We start from the raw sequence: 20822 nt of genomic DNA, 5'->3' as shown, positions 1-20822 counted from the left end.
ACATGAGCTATGAAAACATAAGAGAGATTGTCCTGAAGAAACCTGAAAACTACAAAACAAGGGAGTCAACATAAGTTTAAAAAAAAATGAATGGCCAAATGAGAACCTTTTTACTGGCCTTGAGAGAAGTTAGATTTTTAGAGAGTTTTCTGGTGACAGGAAGTAGGAGGAGCGGCAAAATTAATAGACCAGAGGGGTTATAGGTTTATGGTGAAAAGGTTGGCGAGTTTGAAAGATAAGGGTAGAAAAAGATTACCCCCCCCCCACCCCCCAAAAAAGGCCAAATGCACGGATTAAAGGTTAAAGAAAAAAAAGAATGACCAGAAAAATCTGTCCGTCACTGGCTTTGAGAAAAGTTACAGTTATAGCACGGGGTCAAACTCAATCACACAGGGGTCAAAAACTCAGAGCACAATTTGGGTCGGGAGCCAACACTTTAGAGCAGACGAAAACTAAATGTTGTGGACACTGGGCAATATGTTTGCTTATGTTGGGGCAATGGGTCCGGTGTTGTAAAGATTTTCAGCGTGGACTGCAAGTGTCCACCGGAGGCAATTCATATGTCACATAGTGTTAATACTGTGCTGATTTGAAGTCACAGATTATGTTCCAATGCTATTATGGCAACCCCAGAGACAAACGTTCAATGTGAGATAAAGAAGTACAAGAGATTGTCCTGAGGAAAAGGGCAAATGGGTAGCTTGAAGATAAGAAAAGGGCAAAATCCCAAGACAAAGGAGCGGCAAAATGAAAAAAAAAACGGAAGGTAGGAAAACAAATAAGCAATTGAAGCAGCGGGAGACCGAGGTCCACTGGCACTCAGAGGCACCATTTGTCACTGAACAACAAAAAGTCTGAGAGAAATTCACTCTCAGCTGTCCTCAATTGTGACAGTAACCTTCAGCTGAGGTCTCGAGCTGACAGCTTCCTGCTCTTTGGGATTGGCTGAGCCCGACGGCAGCTTGATCTAGAGCCTTATAACCGTAAGTCGCCATCCATCCCTCATATGGTGGCAGCGCTTCGTTTTGCTAAAACAATATATTAGCGGGTGAGATGATTGGGGAGGGAGATTGGCGCGCGGACAAATTGCTCTCTCTCCATTAGGCCACTCCATTTTCTTGATTGGCTTGTCACGTGGACAGCAGAGAAGGCTGTCCAGGAAGCTTTTACCGCTCATCAGAGAGATCGGGTCAATCTGCTGCTTCGGCTCGGGAGCAGTCAGCAGTTCAATATATAGTGCTAGCTTGACTTAGGAGTAGCCGTGTCCATCTCGCCAGTAAAATGTGATTTGTGACGTATCTCGATACATACATACATTTGGTTTATTTCGGTAGGATTCTGATTCGGTTTGATACGGTACGAATGACTTTGAGAGGTGCAATGAGTTAGGAATGAATTTGTCAGTAGGCTAATTTAAATATGGTATTTCCTTCAAAGATATCTCTCTCTATTTTTTCCATTCCGTCTTCAATTCCGGGGTCGGGTCGCGGGGGCAGCAGCTTTAGCAGGAAAGCCCAGACTTCCCTCTCCCCAGCCACTTCACCCAGCTCCTCCGACGGGACCCCAAGGCGTTCCCAGGCCAGCCGAGAGACGTAGTCTCTCCAGCGTGTCCTGGGTCGTCCCCGGGGCCTCCCGCCGGTAGGACATGCCCGGAACACCTCCCTAGCGAGGCGTCCAGGAGGTATCTGAACCAGATGCCCGAGCCACCTCAACTGGTTCCTTTCAACGTGGAGGAGTAGCGGCTCGACGCTGAGTCCCTCCCGGATGACCGAGCTTCTCACCCGATCTCTAAGGGAGAGCCCGGCTACCCTGCGGAGGAAACTCATTTCAGCCGCTTGTAGGCTTTCCAGTAAAAGACAATTCGATATGTATCTGGATATATTTTAATGTGGAACATTTTGATTCGGTTCGATTTGAAGCACTCGCATTTTTAAGTCAAAACCAATTTTCTGATTCGAGTCGTTTTTTTTTGTTACACCCTTAATTAAGAGTGTCCCAAATTGTGAGTTTTCCAGGCAGGAGCCATCGCTTGGCTTATTATGAAAATGCAAGCTAGACAGTTGAATGGACAGCAGGATAAGAAAAATGGATTCTCTAGTATTCAACATCAACCCCCATTCCAGCTTTCCATTCTCACCTTCCAAACGGTCCCCTTCAAGGCTCTGTTTTGCCGCCAATGCTACCGCACAGTTTGTAAAGTTCACGGGTCAACTTTGACATTTGATTCCGTGACCACGCTGTTCACAAAGAACAGCGACCAGAGGAAAAGCCGGGAAATTCCTGGCTTTTAAGGGGACTTCAATGAAGATTATAATTGTTCTGACATTTTCACTTTCCCCTCTCCGGCTCATTAAAGTTATCCCAACAGGATATAAATAGTGTCTTTATCCGTCTTCATTTGCATGCCACGTAGCGTGCAAGAGCGCCCTCGCTATCTTGCGTCCCATACTGCACTCAAGCAAGGTCTGCCACAAGCCAGATAACGCTACCATTGCCTTTGAATATCCCACAAAGAAGCGCGATTATTTGACATTCCGCCAGCCGGTCTCCTCTCACTTTGCTCACCTAGCAACTCACTCAAAGTTTTCAAAAAATGGTGGGATCCTTCTGCCAGGCCTGCTGGAACATTGTCTGCTGTTTCTCAGTAAACACTTATGGGAGTCGTAGAGAGGTGCACAGAGACAAAGAACTCTAGCAGCATAATAAGAACGGACGAGTAATCCTTAAACTTGGCCATCTATGGATGCAGAACAGTTTGGCAGAGTTTAAATAGAGTGGAACCTCTAAAGTCAAACATCAATGAACGAGCATCATGAAAGATCTCAGTTCAGCAACAATCAAAGGATTGATTTGGAATGTTTTGGCATATCAGGGGTACGCCCCCACCCCCAAAGCCCCCGTCGACAAATAATTCTCAGCTTTATTTTGTTACCATACATCACATTGTAAAAAAATTAATACTTAACGCATCATTTTATATCAATGTCAAATGAGTATTTTTACAGTACGTACTAGACTGCATTTTTCATACTTTTTTATTTTTTTATTTTTATTATTATTATTTTTTTTTTTTTCTGGAGAGTTCAGTATTGTTCATTCGGTAATTTTACCGATTTGACATGTCATCATTGCTCTCTTTTTTTTCTTTTCTATTTTTGCATTTTTCATACTAATGGCAGCAGGTTGAATGCAGGCCACGTACGTCTCGTTATCTTGATTACCGCTTCAGTTTTAAAATGAAAAATCATACATATTAAAATTGTGGGGGGGTGTTCTCGTTTTGTTCTTGCATGCTACATTTAGCGGCAATTACCGATTGAGTGAAAATACCGATGTGTTAAAATTTGACAAAATGAGCTGCTTAGAAGTGAATCACAACAAGTGATGAAGTCGTACCCTTATCATGAACGCAATTTGGAAAATCACTCCCCAATGAACATGTTCAGAAAGCAGAGAAGTTAAAAAAAAAAAAAAGTAAATAGTTTCAGTGCCAATTTGCTGGAGACGGCGCAGGAGCCAATTAAGATGACTGAGTGGGAGTAACGAGTTGGGAATCTGCATTCCGAGCGTCGGGCTCTAAATTGTCTCAATAATGTGCGCTCGCTGTGATCAAACGCTCCAAATGTGTTCTCTGACTTGGAAGGATGCGTCGGAAAAAGGCGAAGGGTCTGTGTGTGTGTTTGTGTGTGTGTTTCCAGGTGTGAGAAAGATGTGTTGCCTCTTTAAAACATACCAGAGCAGCAGTAATAGATACTTATGTGCATACATTTAACACATCATGAGTGTGACTGTGACTATATACGTTAAGGGTTTCACTAAAGTGCCTTGTTTATACATGCCACACACACACACACCTTAGCCCCTCCCCCAAGGGGTTTTGCTCTCCATTACTGTTTTCATTCATCATGCATAGATTTTCTCCCGCGTCTTAATCGACAGTGTCAACATAAATCACTCATCAGCCGAAGGGATGCAGGTCATACATCACTTTTTTTTGTTGTAGTTCCTACGTCAATACAAGGAAATCTCTATGGTTCAAATCAAAAACATTTGAGGATTAAATTGCGGCCATGATAAAACAGATTTTAACACACTTACATTACACATTTATATTTTGGAATTAAAGCGTTTACTGCCATTGACGAGTATACTCGTATTTATCAAGTATGTTTTATATGTGTTAAGCAGAAGTTATCTTTGCTGGGGTCGGGCCAAAATCTTCACCTCCAAAATATTCGCTTTTCAGGACACCCCAAAAACAACATGTTTCTTCAACCATTAACATTGCACCATCAAACAGAATAAGCCATTTTCAACCCTTTAGATTGGTCAATAATTTGTAAAAAAAAATGACACCCACTTGTGTGGACGGACCAAAAGTATAGATTTTGGGAAAAATATTCCATTTGCCAAATTGTGACTTATGAGGTTTCGGCCCAACGCCAGCGAGTATATTTATTAGGGTGTGCATTTTTCCAATAAATAACGATTCGATTTGTATCTTGATACGGGGTATGATACAATTCAACAACGGTGACGTTTTCAATGGGGTACCGCACGAATGCTATTTTTAGACCGCAGGGTCACATGACTTCAGCAGCTTCACCAGCTTGAACCGGAAGGAAGTCAAACAGAAGCTGGCTCGTTGACGACCTATTCTAGTACTGCTTGTTTTGTTCTTGTTTATCTCCGGGGAAAAAAACATGCCGCGTAAACACAGCTGTTATGGAACTTGCAGAAACGACTCCAGACACTACGACCGTCCACATATGAAGGATGTTTTTTTTTTTTCATTACCTCTGGATTAGGTCGGCTCTTTTCCCGTCTTTTTCAGCCATCGAACACTCAAGCCATCTCCTTAATTAAACATTTGTATGCTTCGACGTCTATACCAGTGAATCGGGCACCACGGATCTCATTCTCGGACAGAATTGGTAGATTTAGCGCATCTCACTAGTAGACTGTTTACATGCATCTAGTATGACTGGCCGGCCGAGTTTGACCCCTCGCTCAACTCATGAATATTTATTAAGTGTGGTGACGTATATCGTTCGGTAGCCCATTTGAATGATTCGATTTGGTTTGATACGGCTGTAGCTTTTGGCATGTTTATTTAAATGTAACATGTAAAAAGCCCTAACCATTCAAGTTCATTAGATTTGAATAAACAACAAATTATGAGCAACACCAAACCAATCTATACCTGGTGGGCATTTCTAATAAAATACGATTCAATACTTACCAACATGGGTTGTGAAACGATTCAAGGATAATTCAATTTGGCAAAATCAAAACCGATTTTCCGATTCAAATCGTTTTTTCGTGACACACCTAATAGGTATGGTAAGAGACAAATGAACATGTTACTGAGTTACAAAAAGTAAATGGATTGCTCCATTAATTTTGGGGAAGCCATCAAGTGCATAAAAGACATGCTTTGTTTGGTTTAACTCGCCTTGGATGTGTGTCAATTGGACGCAGAGACTGGTTTGCAGTATTTAACCCCTGGGCGTTATTATAGTTTGATTAAATTATTGTAATTTTTGCCAAAATCTGGCATTTCCTTTGAAGTGTGATAACTTAGTCATTTATGAATATTTTTTTCACTTTCAACCGCTCAAAATGTTCACTGGCATCAGACCTATCTATTCATATATAGTTAAAAAAAAATTTTTTTTTTTAATGCCCTCTATGGACAATAATAGCAGTATTATGCTAACAGCAAAATTAACTATGCTGTATAAAGGAAAAAATAAAGGTCTAATTTGAATATTTCATATGACATATTTAGAGGCTTGAATAAGTCCATAAGTCATAACAATAGAATTTTTTTATGCATGCATTTTGTATTCATTTATTAGCCTTTGGCACCACCTAGTGGATTTTTGTGTTAACACTCTAAACACACAAATTCCTCTATTTTCATGTTTATGACTCGTCAAAGAAGCGATTGCATCAGTAATCACGGAAAATGCATTATAACACATCAGGTTTACAGCATATCAAAAACTGTGATTTATAATGGGAGTCAATGAGCCAAAATCGGGCATTATTACAACAACTTCGTGTGAATCTCTCCCTCCTGTTTGGTAATAATTATAAATTACAGCATGGCGCCATTTTGAACTTCTACCTTTTTAAACAATCCTGGTAAAATGTCAGGTCCATAGTGTATTTTTTTCAAATGCTTTTTCTTTGAAGAAAAACAGAAAAAAGCCAGAAAATGGACAAATAACGCCCAGGAGTTAAAGCACCTAAAATCAGCCAGCGCAATTCAACGGAGATTTTATGAGTCACATTCTGTGGTTTAAATGTATTTATTTGATGCTAAATTAACTGTGTGGGAACATAAGGTGAAGTAATAGACTTGAAATGTTGGTTAAAAAAAAAAGCCTTTGATACTCCTGTTTAGACTCTGGTTTATTTTCCACTGTAAAATTTTGGTCGCCTACCAAATGGACTGCAGAAGCTCCACTGCACTTCTTCACGTCTTTCATTGTCGTCATCACAATACACAACTTTTTTCCTGTCAAGGCGACGTGTATTGATTTTCCACTTCTTGTGGAGTCCTACATAGAGATAATATTATCCTCATTTTATGTGGGACGTAATGTTAATTCAGATTAAAATGAGATTAATTAGCTAATTATCTATAAGGTACACATTAATTTTTTCCCCTAACCCAATTTACACTGTGTGAAATTAATATAAATCAGCATGTTAAGCTCCTTGAATGTATTTGAAGGCACGTCTATCTTCTTTCACGCCATCTTTGTGAATTAAGGTGACATTTGCAGTGGACAGATACTGTTATTTACACACTGGAGTGTGTGTGTGTGTGTGTGTGTGTGTGTGTGTGCGTGTGTGTGTGTGTGTGTGTGTGTGTGTTACAGTCTGATAAATGGCTGGAACGTCTCTTTTGGGTGACATTTCAGCAGGGTCACACAGGTGAAGAGTGGGCAAACAAAGCCAGACACTCGCATTATGTATGTGTGTGTGTGCATATGTGTTTGTGTGTCATTGCAGGGCAGTGATTGAGTTTTGGAATTGGCTGTGCTCTTCAATGTGTACCAATTAGCCTGCCACCACCTTGTGACATTCAAAAGATGGCACAGGCAATCATACAGGTTCATGTATATACACACACACACGCACACACACGTTGGTGATTTTAGATTCCACCAAAACAGAAAATGATAACAGTGAAGTAACAGATCTAGCTATATACTGTGAAATTGTGATTGCTGAAGAGCTAACATAAATCTGAAATTGATGAGAATTTGACATCGCACTGATGTCCTTAATGAGCTGAGCAGTTCTAAGATGGGATGTTTTTCATCGGTCCAAAAATATGGAAGGAAAAAAATTGAAAGGAATGGGGACATTTTCCAAGTTGAATCTCCCTTCCAGATCATGCATGGCTTAACATTCTGAAAAATTGCCACATTTTTCAGAATTACACATTTTGCATGACATTTCCCAACTCGAATAGAGACATTTTTCAAAAGTAGCCAATAGTCAGGTTTTCATCCAAATGTTGCGAATTTTGTGAAAAGACGCAAAACGGAGCATGCGACTTATGCTCGTTTTCCATCCGCTCTTCTTTTGCGAATATGCGCCGCGAGATGACGTTGTAGTGACGGAACTTTGGGACAATGAGGAGTTCCAGGTGGGAATGTTGGCTTTGACGGACTGAACGGAAGTTGTTTGTCTTGTTGGCTTCCCTCCAGCATGTAAGTGACATTGAGAGCTGATGTTAGTAAAGCTCTCTAAAACTGCATTAATGTTTTTTTTCTTTAATTAATTATGAAAAGAATTGTGTTTCTTCGTCTCCCCAAACATATCTAACTTTATCATCCGCCATTTATTATGACTACAAACGTGCGTGTGACGTAGTATTGGTCAAAACGTGCGACATATATCCAGTCTTGGATATATATCCAAAATGCGCATTTTCTTTTGTCGATACGAATTTAAAAACCACCCCCTCCAAGCGTCAAAACATTTTGGCGAATTTTGGGCCTTTTTTTCAAATTTCTGGCGTTTCCATTCAGTTTCTTTTGCACAATTCTTGAAAATTTTGCAGATGCCGATACCGTTTCGATTCCTGGGTTGTTGTTTTTTTTCCAACATGAAAAAGCTGCCCTGCCATTGGTTCAGAGCATTCAAGGGCCAATAGGATATCCTAGCTTGGCATGCAGTGAACACGTCAGTAAAACACAAGATGCTGCATCCAAAGTCCTATATTAGCGTCGGAAATAATAGTATCGGCATGTTACTTGTTAGAACTTGCCGATGCCGATACCACTGTTTTTTTGCAGTATCGGGGCCTCTGCTGATACCGGTATCGGAACAACACTAATGGAAACCCATTTAATACTAAAAAGAGAGCGACATTTTACAAAAGTAGCACCAATACTTTTTCTAAAATGTCTCTATTCTAATTGGGAAATGTCATGCAAAATGTGTAATACTAAAAAAATTGGTAAATTTTCAGAATGTTAAGTCATGCATGATCTGGAAGGGAGATTCAACTTAGAAAATGTCCCCATTCATAAAAAAAAAAAATCATTGAAAATATGGAATTATGGGAAAAGTGTGTATGTGTATGTAATGTGAGGAATGTAAAGCTGAATATTTTGACATTGGAATTGTTTGAACCACTCAAGAAAGGCGTACATTCTAGAGTGCAAAAGAAGTGTCTCTTCAGCATTCACGCAGACAATTACATGCGTGACGACGTCCAGCCTGCGAATAATCCCATCTTTAGCACGCAATGAAAACCCGGCTAACGCAGACATGCCACACGGTGCTTAACATAACTCACATAAATTCCCTCGCTCTCTTTTAGTGAAGATAAACTTCTTAAGTGGGACATTTGGAAACAACAATTGAGTACGCGTTTCTTGGCCGGGAGTCAGCGACTCGATGCGAGGATGAACAATGGCATTATCTCAACATGTTGAACTACTGATTGTTCAATTTAGACACAATCACACAAGATGTCACTTCTCCTCTGCTCGCCCCTCCGTCTAATTCCACGTCCAAGATGCACGTGCCGAAAACAGGCGGCAAGACCAAGTAGGGGACAAATTGCAATTGAATTCTAAGGACTACTTTTTTACTATTTGGGGTCTTAAGGCCATGGCAGAAACAAACAAAAAAATCAAAAACAGAACCGTTTAATTTTGCAATCATTAATTTGAATGAATTACTGTCATTTGGATGACGAAGTTCTTTTATTTATGCACAAATGCTCCACAAAGAAACAGAACAGAACAGCATAGCTATCCATTTGTGCCTACTTCAAACTAGGGATGGACGAGTACCGATACCAGGTGGGAATTTCCCCATCACATTTTTTTGCACCTGAGTTTGAGTCCAAGTCACTTGATTGTGAGTACCTGCCGATACAGAGTACTGATACAATACCTCCAAAATGTGTCTTTTATCACAAGATGATGTATTTTTCATATGGCTGTAAATCAGAAGTGGTTAAAATAAAATACATTATTCTTGACTTTAGAAACTAAGAAAATGTAAAAATCTGATTTTTTTCCAGCCAATAATGATCACCTGAAAATCGCATGATCAGCCAATCATGTCGATCTGATTGGGACAACTCTAATAGCAGATTTTGGTATTAGGCCGATACCTGGCCTTATTTCAAGGTATTGGGACTTCCGACTTCTTGTGACTGTTTTACGATCAGGAACTAAAAATTAGATGAATGGAAAATTGCCATTCATTTCATACATTTTTTAGGGGAAAAAATGCTTTCCTCGGATACGTCTTTTTTTGGAGAAATGTTATGTATCAAGTACTTGTACTGATATCGGTCTGAAAAAAAAAAGTGATATTAAACATCCTTACTTAAAACCAATGTTACTAAAAATAATGTAGCGATATTGCGTTGTTTACATGCCTCGTTTGTTATTTTGCACTTTCTGACAAATCCAACGACGTTGTCATTTCACCACCAAGTGCAAATCCAGCCGCGCCGAGAGCAGGATGTGGGAAAGCGCATGCCCCATTTATGTTGAATGCATGCAAATGGACACGCACGCACACTTCCATTCTCCAAGGCTGCGCTCGCATCCCCTTGAGTTTTGCCTCCTGCTGCTTCGATGAAAAATTTACACAAAAGTGATGTCAGCGGCTATTTCGAGCTCATCTCTGACCCGGGAATGTTTTAAAGAGCTAGCGTCTGTCTCTGTGTTTTATGAAATATTGCAAGTGTGGGCCTCTGTTTCATCATCTCCTTGTTGTTTTCAATAAACACGATTCCGCATGGCATCTCCCCGCAGTCTGTCATCCAGAAAGGAGAGCAGGAGGGATTTCAATCAGTATTTTAACAACTCCACGAGAGCGGACATTAGCCCCACAGACGACAGGATATTTTGGCAAAGTTATTCTAGATTAGACGCAGAACAGACCGCAATCATATAGAAAATGACTCGCTGAGAAATAAATTGTTTGTGAAAGAAGTGCAGGAGCAAAGGGGAGTCATTTTCCAGGTTTTTCTTTTTCTTTCCTTTTTTCCTGTCGGGGTAGCGCGTCTGACGCAAACAATCGCCGCCGACGCCGGCAGCCTATTTCAGAGCGAGACTCAGCCGCCTCTCGAGATGAATTGTGCGGCTCTGAAGTGTTGATGTTGGAGGCGCCGGTCTTACACTAGTAATGGGATGGGTCGGACAACAAAGGCCTGCCGAAAAGCTCCAACGGCGCCGGTTTAGCGGAAGATAAAAACAAAGAGCAACCGAGCTGCAAGCGGCCTTGTTTTCGAGGCTGTCAGCAGGACAAGGGACCAATTAAAGGCCACAAAGGGATTGGGGGAAAATCGCCATTACACCTACAGGAAGTTCAAAGGGAAGAAAATGCAGTGACACCTTATATTTGTGAATTTTTCCAGCAGGAAATAAGGGGAAGTTAATGACTTCATTTTAGAGTCAAAATGAAAATACGCATTAACTGGACAAGCAATGACTACATTTACATGCAGTCAATATTCAGGATAAGGTCAACATTCCGATTTCTGAAACATATACGGGATAATAATATACGCATAATAATATATAAATATACGGGATAACCAGTTTATGTGTGAGCGCAAAGTTACTCCCGCATACATATTCCGATCCAAACCGTGACGCACGGAAAACATCAATACGCAAATAGATGTAACTTTATACGGTCAATGGAAGACTTTATATTCATGTCACTCACTACACTAATAAAGTAGTCGGTTTCCTACTCGCTCTAATTTGCCAATTGTTTATCTGTGCTTGTGTTTTTCCGGTTGTTATATACACGCTGTGGCATATTCGCCGTAGAGACACGAAACAATGTGAAAACTCCACGGAGAAATCAATGTATTCAAATTAGGCTCAATTCATGAGTGGCAACGCAAGATGGCTGGCGCACATAAAAGTAGTTCAGACCAAGATTCTTGAGATGATGCAAAGAACACAAACCAAAGTTCCGCTCAAAGGACATACCCGACTACGCATTTATATGACTTCATTGTCGTGTTAGAAAAGAGGTAACCCAAAACGTGAGTGAGAGCAGATTCAGGTTTTTGTGTGTTTACATGACCTTTCAAAACCTGAATAGTGCCAATATTCAGGTTTTGAGAGGCTTATAGACTGCATGTTTTTCAATAAATACTTATAGATTATTTCTGTTCCCCTGTCTTGCTTCCCTTCTTCCCTGCACTTGGCTCCAACCCTTGAACCACAAAGTATGGCAATCTCACATTGTTTTCTGTATGTTAAACTATGTTTATTTACTCTAAATTTTATCTGTGTTAGTATTTTTGCGTGTCTGGAACTGATTAACTCATTCACTCCCAGCCATTTTCACTGAAGCAACCCCCTTCGCTCCAGGCTGCTTTACTGGATTTTGACTGATTTGGCAAGGGCCACAAAATATTGTGTTCTATTGCTATAAAAACATAGAACCTACCAAAAGAAAGATTAGAGTATCTTCTTTCATCAAGAAGAAAAAGTATATTTGTATCTGTTTCCATTTTACAGCAATTAGCATTAGAATATAGCTAAGTTTCATCAATATTCACAAATCTGTGAGTGGGAAAAAGACCTTGTTGCAAAATGGCCCTGGTTGATCTCTTATACTTTGCTGCCACCTGCTGGCGGTTTTTATAATAACTACCATTGCTTTATGCTTTCTCTTCAGTTCAGAGGTTGCAACAAAGCCTTCTGTATGCTCGAGCGTAAAAAAACATTAATTTTTTTTAAACGTATAAATACATCTTTGGGAACATGGTAATATTTAAAATAAAAAATTTTTTATACGTCTTGGGGAGCAAATGAGTTAATTGAATTTACACTATTTCCAATAGGAAATATTGCTTCAGGTTCCGTCTGATTTGGTTATAGTCACTTTTTGGAATCCCGAAAACCACTGTATAGTTTCCTTGTGGATCTTATTTGACAATTTTAATCGGTTTCCGAACTGTACGACCTTTGTGGCGGTAACTTGTTTATCTTTGTTGTTGACTTTTAAATCTTCAGAGACCTCTGATATCCTAAAAGGTCAATGCGGTATTTCTCTTAGATTCAAAAGCATCAACAACGGCTCTACAGTTAGCGGAACATATAGCCATGACCTTGAGATTGACATTTCAGGGTTAAGCTCCACATCAAACCCCATTTCTTATTATTTTTAAAAATGTTTTGACATTTGACAACATGCCGTCATCAGCCTTTGACAGTTAAGCTGTAGCCATTTTTGTAAGAATAGCATTTCTCTTGTCAATAACTCACCAGTTGACATTGCAGCAGCAATGCAAAATTGCCAAATGGCCAGTGAATGAATTTTTGTCCCTGACTGCAGTTCATTGCCATTTTGAGAAGCAGTGTACAATATACGCTAGACATGGCAGGTTTTTGAAAACAGGATCTTTTCTTGACAAACCACGCAGGGGAATGCCTGCTTCTACCACCGCTGATGAAAACACCAAACTCCTTTGCGCGAATCCCTGCTTTAGGAGTTTGATATTTTCAACGTAACATCCGTGTTCTAAATTTCGGCTTGTCACATGAAGGGTTGCCACCGCAACTGAGTCACTCACATGACTAGTTTGGAACAGTTTTTACACCAGATGCCCTTCATGATGCAACCCACATATTTTTAACTCATACACTCCCAGCCATTTTCACTGAAGCAACCCCCTTCACTCCCGACTGTTTTACTGGATTTTGACAGATTTTGCAAGGCCCACAGAATATTGTATTATATTGCGATAAAAACATGGAACCTACCAAAAGAAAGGTTAGAGTCTCTTGTTTCGTCAAGAAAAAAGGAGTACATTTTAATCTGTTTCCGTTTTGCAGCAATTAGCATTAGAATATACTGTAGATAAGTTTCATCATTATTCACAAATCAGCTTAAAACAGTGCGGGAAACAGCTTTTTGCAACATGGCCCTGGTTGATCTCTTGTACTCTGTTGCCACCTGCTGGCCATTTTTGGAATAACTACCATTTCGTCAACTGTTCTCTTCACTTCAGAGGCTGCATCAAAGCCTTTTGTATACTCTAGCATTTAAAAAAACAAAAACATTTAAAAAAACATATAAATACGTTTTTGTGACACTGATAATATTTAACTCATTCACTGCCATTGACGGCTTTAGACGTCAAAAATTATTTTTAACTATTTCTATTAATTTACATTTTTTTCCACTTTTGTTAACAAGAGTATGAAAACCTAGAAAAAAGTTTTTATTGTACATTTAGAACAGATATAAAATTTGTGATTAATCATGAGTTAACTATTGAAGTCATGTGATTAATTACAATAAAAAAAATGTAATTGCCTGACGACCAAATTTTTAATAATCTTTTCTTTTTTTTAAATAATGTTTTTTTTTCAAAAAAGAAAAGATTATTAAAAATTAGGGCGTCAGGCGATTAACATTTTATTTGTAATTAATTGCATGACTTCAATAGTTAACTCATGATTAATCACAAATTTTCTATCTGGTCTAAATGTACAATATTTTTTCCCCTATGTTTTCATACTCTTGTTAACAAAAGTGGGAAAAAATGTTAAAACTAATAGAAATAGTTCAAATGAATTTTTTATGTCTTTAGCCGTCAATGGCAGTAAATGAGTTAAAATAGAACGTATTTATACGTTTTGGGGAGCAAATGAGTTAATGAGTAAGTGTAAGGAATTAATATTCTGTAAAAATCCAAAACTGTGATGAGCTAACCGAATTTAGAATCTCGATTCAGTGCAACATCATCTACCTGATTGACTGATAAATATTCATCACATAAATGAGCCTTAATTATGCATTATAGTACATCATGTCATATTACAGTCACACAAATTTGCTATAAAATACTGACACTGTTACTTGTTTGAACCAAGCTGACAGACAGCCTTGCCCAGAATTTGACATATTACACTAAGGCAATATTGCATCATATATAAAAGCTTTTCCTGGCTCTTGCTGGATCAGAGGGGCGAGAAACAAAAAAAAAAGTACTTTAAAGTGAAAAGTTTTCAGAGAAGTTTTTTTTCCCCATCATAACCTTTCATATTGTAAGAAAAGGTAAGACAACACATGCATTTATGATAACAGCTGAGGAATATACCATCAAAAAAAATAAAAGGGTCCAGGTGAATCGATACTTGTTAAGCTGAAGTTCGACAGCTCTGCAACAGTAAACACGGCAATTGTTCAGTGTTCAACGACAACCTTCAACCTCACGTCACTCCTCATTCATTTGAAGCCAGATAATATCGCCAATTATGCAGATTTTCCCCCAGGCTGCGTCATTATCTCGACAAGTGGGAGATTTTCACACCCATTGTGTTTTGCACCTAAATGTGTCCCCATGTACACGACGTAGGCGGAAGATCAACACGAGAGCAGCCGTCAAGTTCAACTTTGATGCCACATTTTCTCATAATCCGAGAAAAGCAGCGGGGTTTGCCAATACGACATGATGTCTACTACGCATCCAGATGAAACGGCATCGCAGATACTGTAACAGTCATGATTGTTTAATGGTCTATGTGGAAAAGACACACCAAAATGGAGGCGGATGAGAAACGCGGTTTCATGCAATTGCAACGAGGGCTTTTTTAAAGTTTTTTTTTTTTTTTACACAACAAAACACAATCAAATATTTTTAGAATTGATTATTGTATCGATTATCCTACTAATGAATGAAATAATCGGATTTGATGCTGTTATTACAATTAGTGATTAGTGATTGAAAATAAACAAGAACAACTTTTAACAACAATTGAGCAGTATCAAATGAGAGGGATTGTTGTTTTACTCATCAACCTTTTTGAAACCGATTCAGGTTTCACACACACACACACACACACACACACACACACACACACACACACACACACACACACACACAAAATCAGCTTTCATTACGGACCACAGAAATCAGAAATTGTCATTACTGTTGAGAAGGTGAAATCAGAGGATTTGGAAAATGTTAAGGTAAACAATGGTTCGAAACAATGATTCAATTATTTAAATAGTCGATTAATTTGATAACCAATTAGCTGTCGTATAATCAATTAACTTTAACACCTCAACTTTAAACCACCTTCATTCTTTAATACAGCACACTGAATAAACAGTTATATTATCATGAGTCCTTTAGTGTTTGTTGCATTTTTTTATTCATTAATTTTAACAAAATTAATTTATAAATTAATTTATTTTGCATTCATGTTTCGCTCTCAAATAATTGATTGATTGTAAATAGTAATAATTAAAATAATTAAAATAAATGCAGTGTACCCCGCATACTCAGAGTTCAAAATTGCAGATTCACCTATATACAGATTTATTTATTTATTTTGTGTGTGTGTGTGGGGGGGTGACACCCATTTTTCATGGCAAATGCTTATTGGAGATTTACAAAAAGACAAACATTAAAAGAGGAGAAGACCTGGAAATGACATGCTAATTTGGTGCCGAGCATTATGCAAGCCAGTTGTGGTGGTTTTATTTTGCTCTTTTGGTTTGCCCCTAGAATAAGACACTTTTCCCAAGAAATGTTTGCTCATCTTATTAAAGCTGCCCCTATTTTGGAATTCATGTTGGGGAAAAAAATCCATGAAGGGCGATGCTAGCGTCGAATGTCAACGTGGCTGGCGACATCTGGCCCTGTCTGATGCTGGATGCTTGCCACAGCAGAGAGTGGCCCAACGCATGCAAACGTAAAACTGCCTCTAAATCACAAATTAATCAACGGAAAGAGAGGACAAACGCCGACCTCTCTAATTCTGTCTGCGAAGCACTTAGCGCGTGTTGTGGGCACAGATAATGAGAGGATTACCGCTTCCCATCTCAAAAGGATTAAGCGATACATACACAAATTCAGGGGCATTCAGCAGTCTAGTTTATTTTTTACGCATTTTAATTGATTCCTCCAGGATTAGCACAATCAAACCTTTATTTCAAATGATAGAAAACAACAACTTTGCTGCAGCAACCGTCGTTAGCTTTAGTTCTTTCACGCACCCACAGACCTCTGGGATTTTTTTATGTATTTCTGATGTGTTCTTTCTCGAGGGACAAATTGATTCAGATTCAGATTACGTTATTGATCCCTAAAAGGACAATTCCCCCAGTCATAACCCGTCCAAACAGACTGGGAAGCCCGGCGGGTCACCTTTCAGTGTCCCCAAGTGGATCAGTGCCCCTTCAGACCCAGCAGCTGCCACTGTGATTACAAAAAACAACAACAACGTTTTCTTACAGAGAGGTGATTCTGTTGAGCTTTTGCTCATCAACTTTTTGGAATGTTTCCACTGTTGAGATTCCCCAGAGAAATATGTACTTTTAGGAAAAAGGACATTTGAGACAGAAGCGGCCAGAGCAGAGTGCAGTACGCTTTTGAAGGTTGCATCCACCATAACAAAGTGACACAAGGAAATAATGCACAATCACACAGCAAAATTGAACCACCGCCCACGACAACAATAAGAAGAAGCAACATTGTTCCTGTTAAGTCGGATCTAAATCAATAGTCCGATACAAACATACCAAAGAGGAGCACCTAGCTGTGGAAGTCAACCTTAATCGTTTCTTGACAATAGTATGTTATATGCGGCCTCACTAGTCTAAAAATGACATTCTGATTAATATTACATTTGTGGAATATGAGCATAAGCAGCGAAATACAGCCGTTTTTATCCATTTCAGGCGGCGGCCATTTTGCCACTTGCTGTCGACTGAGGATGACATCAATGTTGCTTAGGTCTCAGGTAACAACCAATCACAGCTAAGCTTCATAAAACATGTGAGCTGTGATTGGTTGTTGCCTGAGCCCTGAGCAACATTGATGTCATCTTCAGTCGACAGAAAGTGACTTTCTTTATAAGCTAACACCACACATGAGTAGTATAGCATTAGCATTTTACTGAATGAGCACATGCCAGCAAAGCATTATTCTATGGGTAGACGGTAGGCTGCTTCATTAAAGTAAAGTGCTTGCAAATGAAGAATGTTTTTGGAGGATTTTCAAATTACGATGCGGACACCTGCATAACTCGCAAAAGATAGTATGTGGTATCTCGTCAGGTGCTCCAACAATGATTACCCTTTAAAAGAACAAAAATATATCCAAACTGTATCCTAGAATTCAAATTAGTGCCGTGAGGAAAGCGTAAAATCCATTGTGGAAATAATCTGTACAAAATGAGCAGTTTAGCTTTCTGCCTAAAATTACTCGAGGAAAAGCGAAATGAGCGTGACAAATCCATCTAAAAATGTAGCTATGTGGTTTGGTTAATTGTGTTTTTTTCATCTTTTCTATCATCAGATCAAATTCAACAAAGGCTAGAATACCATATGAAAATTGGTCAACTGTCATCAATGTTAAACCTGTTCAATATTTCAGATAGAAAAATCCTTGCGTATGGTTAACAACGAGGCACGAATTCGGTGATTGTGACCTGAAAATAAATCACATTATCTTGTTTTGCTAGATAGCTAGCCTAGCGTCCTCTGTTTCTTCTTCTACTACTTTTATTCTTTGTTTCTCAGAGACAGTCAAGATGCCATGTGGCACTATACTACCTCTCACAGGTCAGTCTTGGAACTACAACAGCTGTCTAGTTTGGGAGTGGAGAATCACTATTGTCAGTGAACACATTGTTACGTGTGTTGCGTGCTGTGTTAGCGAATATAGGACACACCATAAGAGCAGAAAGAGCACACAAGATATTTATTTCTCCATAAAATTTAACAAATGGGTTAAGACTGACTATTTCATCATCAAAAATGCTGCCTAGATGCTTAAGTGACATTAGCGTCACCGCTAACATGCTTGTTGTTGATACATTCGTTTACCGCCTTAACCCCCCGCAGGGCAAACGCACTCCAACTCTAAACGCTTCCGTCACATACTGAAAGGCTTTACCTTCACAGTAGGCGTTATCATCTCGCAGGGGTCGGAAGCCATCCCTGCAAACGCAGCAGTCTCCGGCCTCCAGGTTGACGCAGTCGGAGTGCTCTATGCAGCCGTGGCCCTCCGAGCAGAAGTCGTGACCTGCAGGAGGCACAGACAGGAAGAAAACACAATCGATAACAGGCAGAGTACTTTATCCCCGCTCGGGAACCAGATCACCGGCTGCATTGTATGACTGCAGATATTAGAATGATTTCCTATTTTGCCAGCTGTCATTGATTCGTTTCATGGTAGTGAGAGAAAAATGCTGCTCTGGGGAGAGACTGGCTAACCTTGATGCTTGATGCCTTGGAAGATTTACGTTGTCAGGAAATCAAACCGAGGGCAAACAATGAGGATCAGATGAAAAGGTCAAAGATTTCCAGCTCTAATCTTGTCATGTGTTTTCATCAACAAACCAAGAATGGGATTTTTCTTAAAAGAAGTTGTGTTGCCTTTTTCTCTCTCGTCTGTTCATTAAAGGCAGCAAAGCAGGAAATCGATCTACGTCGGGGGTCCTCAATTAAGAGGGCGACGAAGGCCTCATTCAATGACCGCATCTCTGAATTTCACAACACAGACTGTCCACGCTTAGCTTTCTAGCCATAGAACATGTACAAATTATGAATTGTAAAACACACAAGTGTATATACTGTATTGTTCTGGCTATGCGGCCCTGTGCAGCAGGATCAGGTGTGAAAAGTATTCACGTTCACTACTCAAGTAAAGATATTAGCATTTAAGAAGACTTTATACTTTAGTATAAAAAGTAGTATAAAAAGTAATGGTTTTAAAACTACTTAAAGTATAAAAGAGAAAGTAATGCAAGCGGGGGGGATGCATTTAAGTCAAAGTCAGGTTAAAAACTGTCTTTCCAATATGTTCTATGTGCCCTGATAGTCAAAAGCGGGCCTTAAAAGGACCCCTGGGCAATGTTAAAAAGATCCTAAAATGGCTACTTCAAGCCAACATGGCAGACTTACCATTTCTTTCTGGCGATGGTTGCTTAAGACTTTTTTTGTGGGTTTACTCATGACGGACATGCCTACCAAATGTTATGTTCCTAAGTGAAACTGCCTTCAGGACTCTTTAATTTTTTTTATTTTTTTTTTCAATGAGGGGGCCGCAATAGAGTCACTACCTCAGTTAATTTCTCACCGAGATGAACAGGAGTATGAAAAAGCCTTCAATTTTTTTTTTTTTAACCAACTATACGTCCTTTTTTCTTTAATGTTGTCTTAGTACTGAGAAACATTATCAACATCACCCTGAACTTTCTTTCTCACCTTCAAAGGCTTGCCACCCACTCACCAAGCCGCTCCAAATAAACCATTTGATTGGCTTAATTGCCATGCTGGCGAATGTGTTTACTACAGTAATGAACAGAAACGACGAGTGTAAATCCCGCAAAAGTTGCACTGATTGAATTCATATGTATGTAAATCTATGCAAATATGAGCCTTGACGCCAATGAATAGAGCTGGTGTCAACATCCCTGTTGTGATGCAAGATAGGGGACGAGGATTCCTCCTCACTTACCTCTACAGACTTTGCAGCATCTGTCACTCAAGGTGATCTGTTCAGACTCGGGACACCGGAGTTCGGGACACGGCTCGCCGGGGACCAATCGATGCATCGTTCTGTCCTGTGACGGGCGTAGAATCGCACATGAGATACTTCCTCTCATTTGCCCTGGATGTAATTACGCTGCTAATTATTCATCCTATGCGTTTCCTCTTTCTATTCCCCTCTCGTCCTCCTTCCAAAAGTAATTACTCACTGGTCAATAGTGGTTTTAAGTGAACTTGTGCTGAGGACATGAAATAGTACTTTGGTGTTTCACATCATGCTTGACTATGCAGCAGCGATTCAGTCATATGAATTATTCCTGAGATGAAGGGTTTGGCGAGAACTATAGTTCGCTTTTTTGCCCCAGCATGCTTCTGGTTTGTCAACTAGCTTCATCTGTGACAGCTCCAGATTAACTCCATGTAATCATGTTAGCATTGATGCTAGCACTAACCCAACATGAAACATTTCAAAGCTAGCTCACCAAAATGACAGTGGAAGCTTCTTTGTATCATGTGGGGCCGTATTATTTTAGTAGTGCTACATTACTGATAACGTTAGCTGCTAGCCCAAGTCAGGGTTTGGCTAGCTATCATGAGTTACTATTGTAATCACTCACACTTATTAAGCTATTAGCGTTAGCCACAGATTGACTAGCTCGGGGCCATGTGGGTTGCATGTGACAGTGAGCCTGTGTATGAAAGTTTGGGAGTAGAAAACGTTCAAAAACTTTGTAGCTGAAATAGCTGAAAAAGTCAGGGCATTACATAAGTGCACTTTAAAAACCCGTTAA

At 39.5% G+C, this 20822-nt stretch overlaps 1 protein-coding gene across 1 annotated transcript in view; it reads right to left on the bottom strand.

Annotated features, from left to right (window-relative positions):
* nell2a (neural EGFL like 2a) overlaps nucleotides 1–20822 on the bottom strand; it is a 106592-nt gene that overhangs the window by 49659 nt on the left and 36111 nt on the right. The window contains exons 11-12 of the mRNA XM_077567640.1: nucleotides 20000–20105; nucleotides 18434–18562 (exon numbers count right to left, since the gene is read on the bottom strand). Coding sequence (XP_077423766.1) covers nucleotides 18434–18562; nucleotides 20000–20105 — 235 coding nt within the window. The remainder of the gene's footprint in view (nucleotides 1–18433; nucleotides 18563–19999; nucleotides 20106–20822) is intronic.

The sequence above is a fragment of the Vanacampus margaritifer genome, chromosome 6 (assembly GCF_051991255.1).
Source record: "Vanacampus margaritifer isolate UIUO_Vmar chromosome 6, RoL_Vmar_1.0, whole genome shotgun sequence".
NCBI lineage: Eukaryota > Metazoa > Chordata > Actinopteri > Syngnathiformes > Syngnathidae > Vanacampus > Vanacampus margaritifer.
Note: the sequence above shows the minus strand (reverse complement) of the source record. Positions and strands in the feature narration are given on the sequence as shown.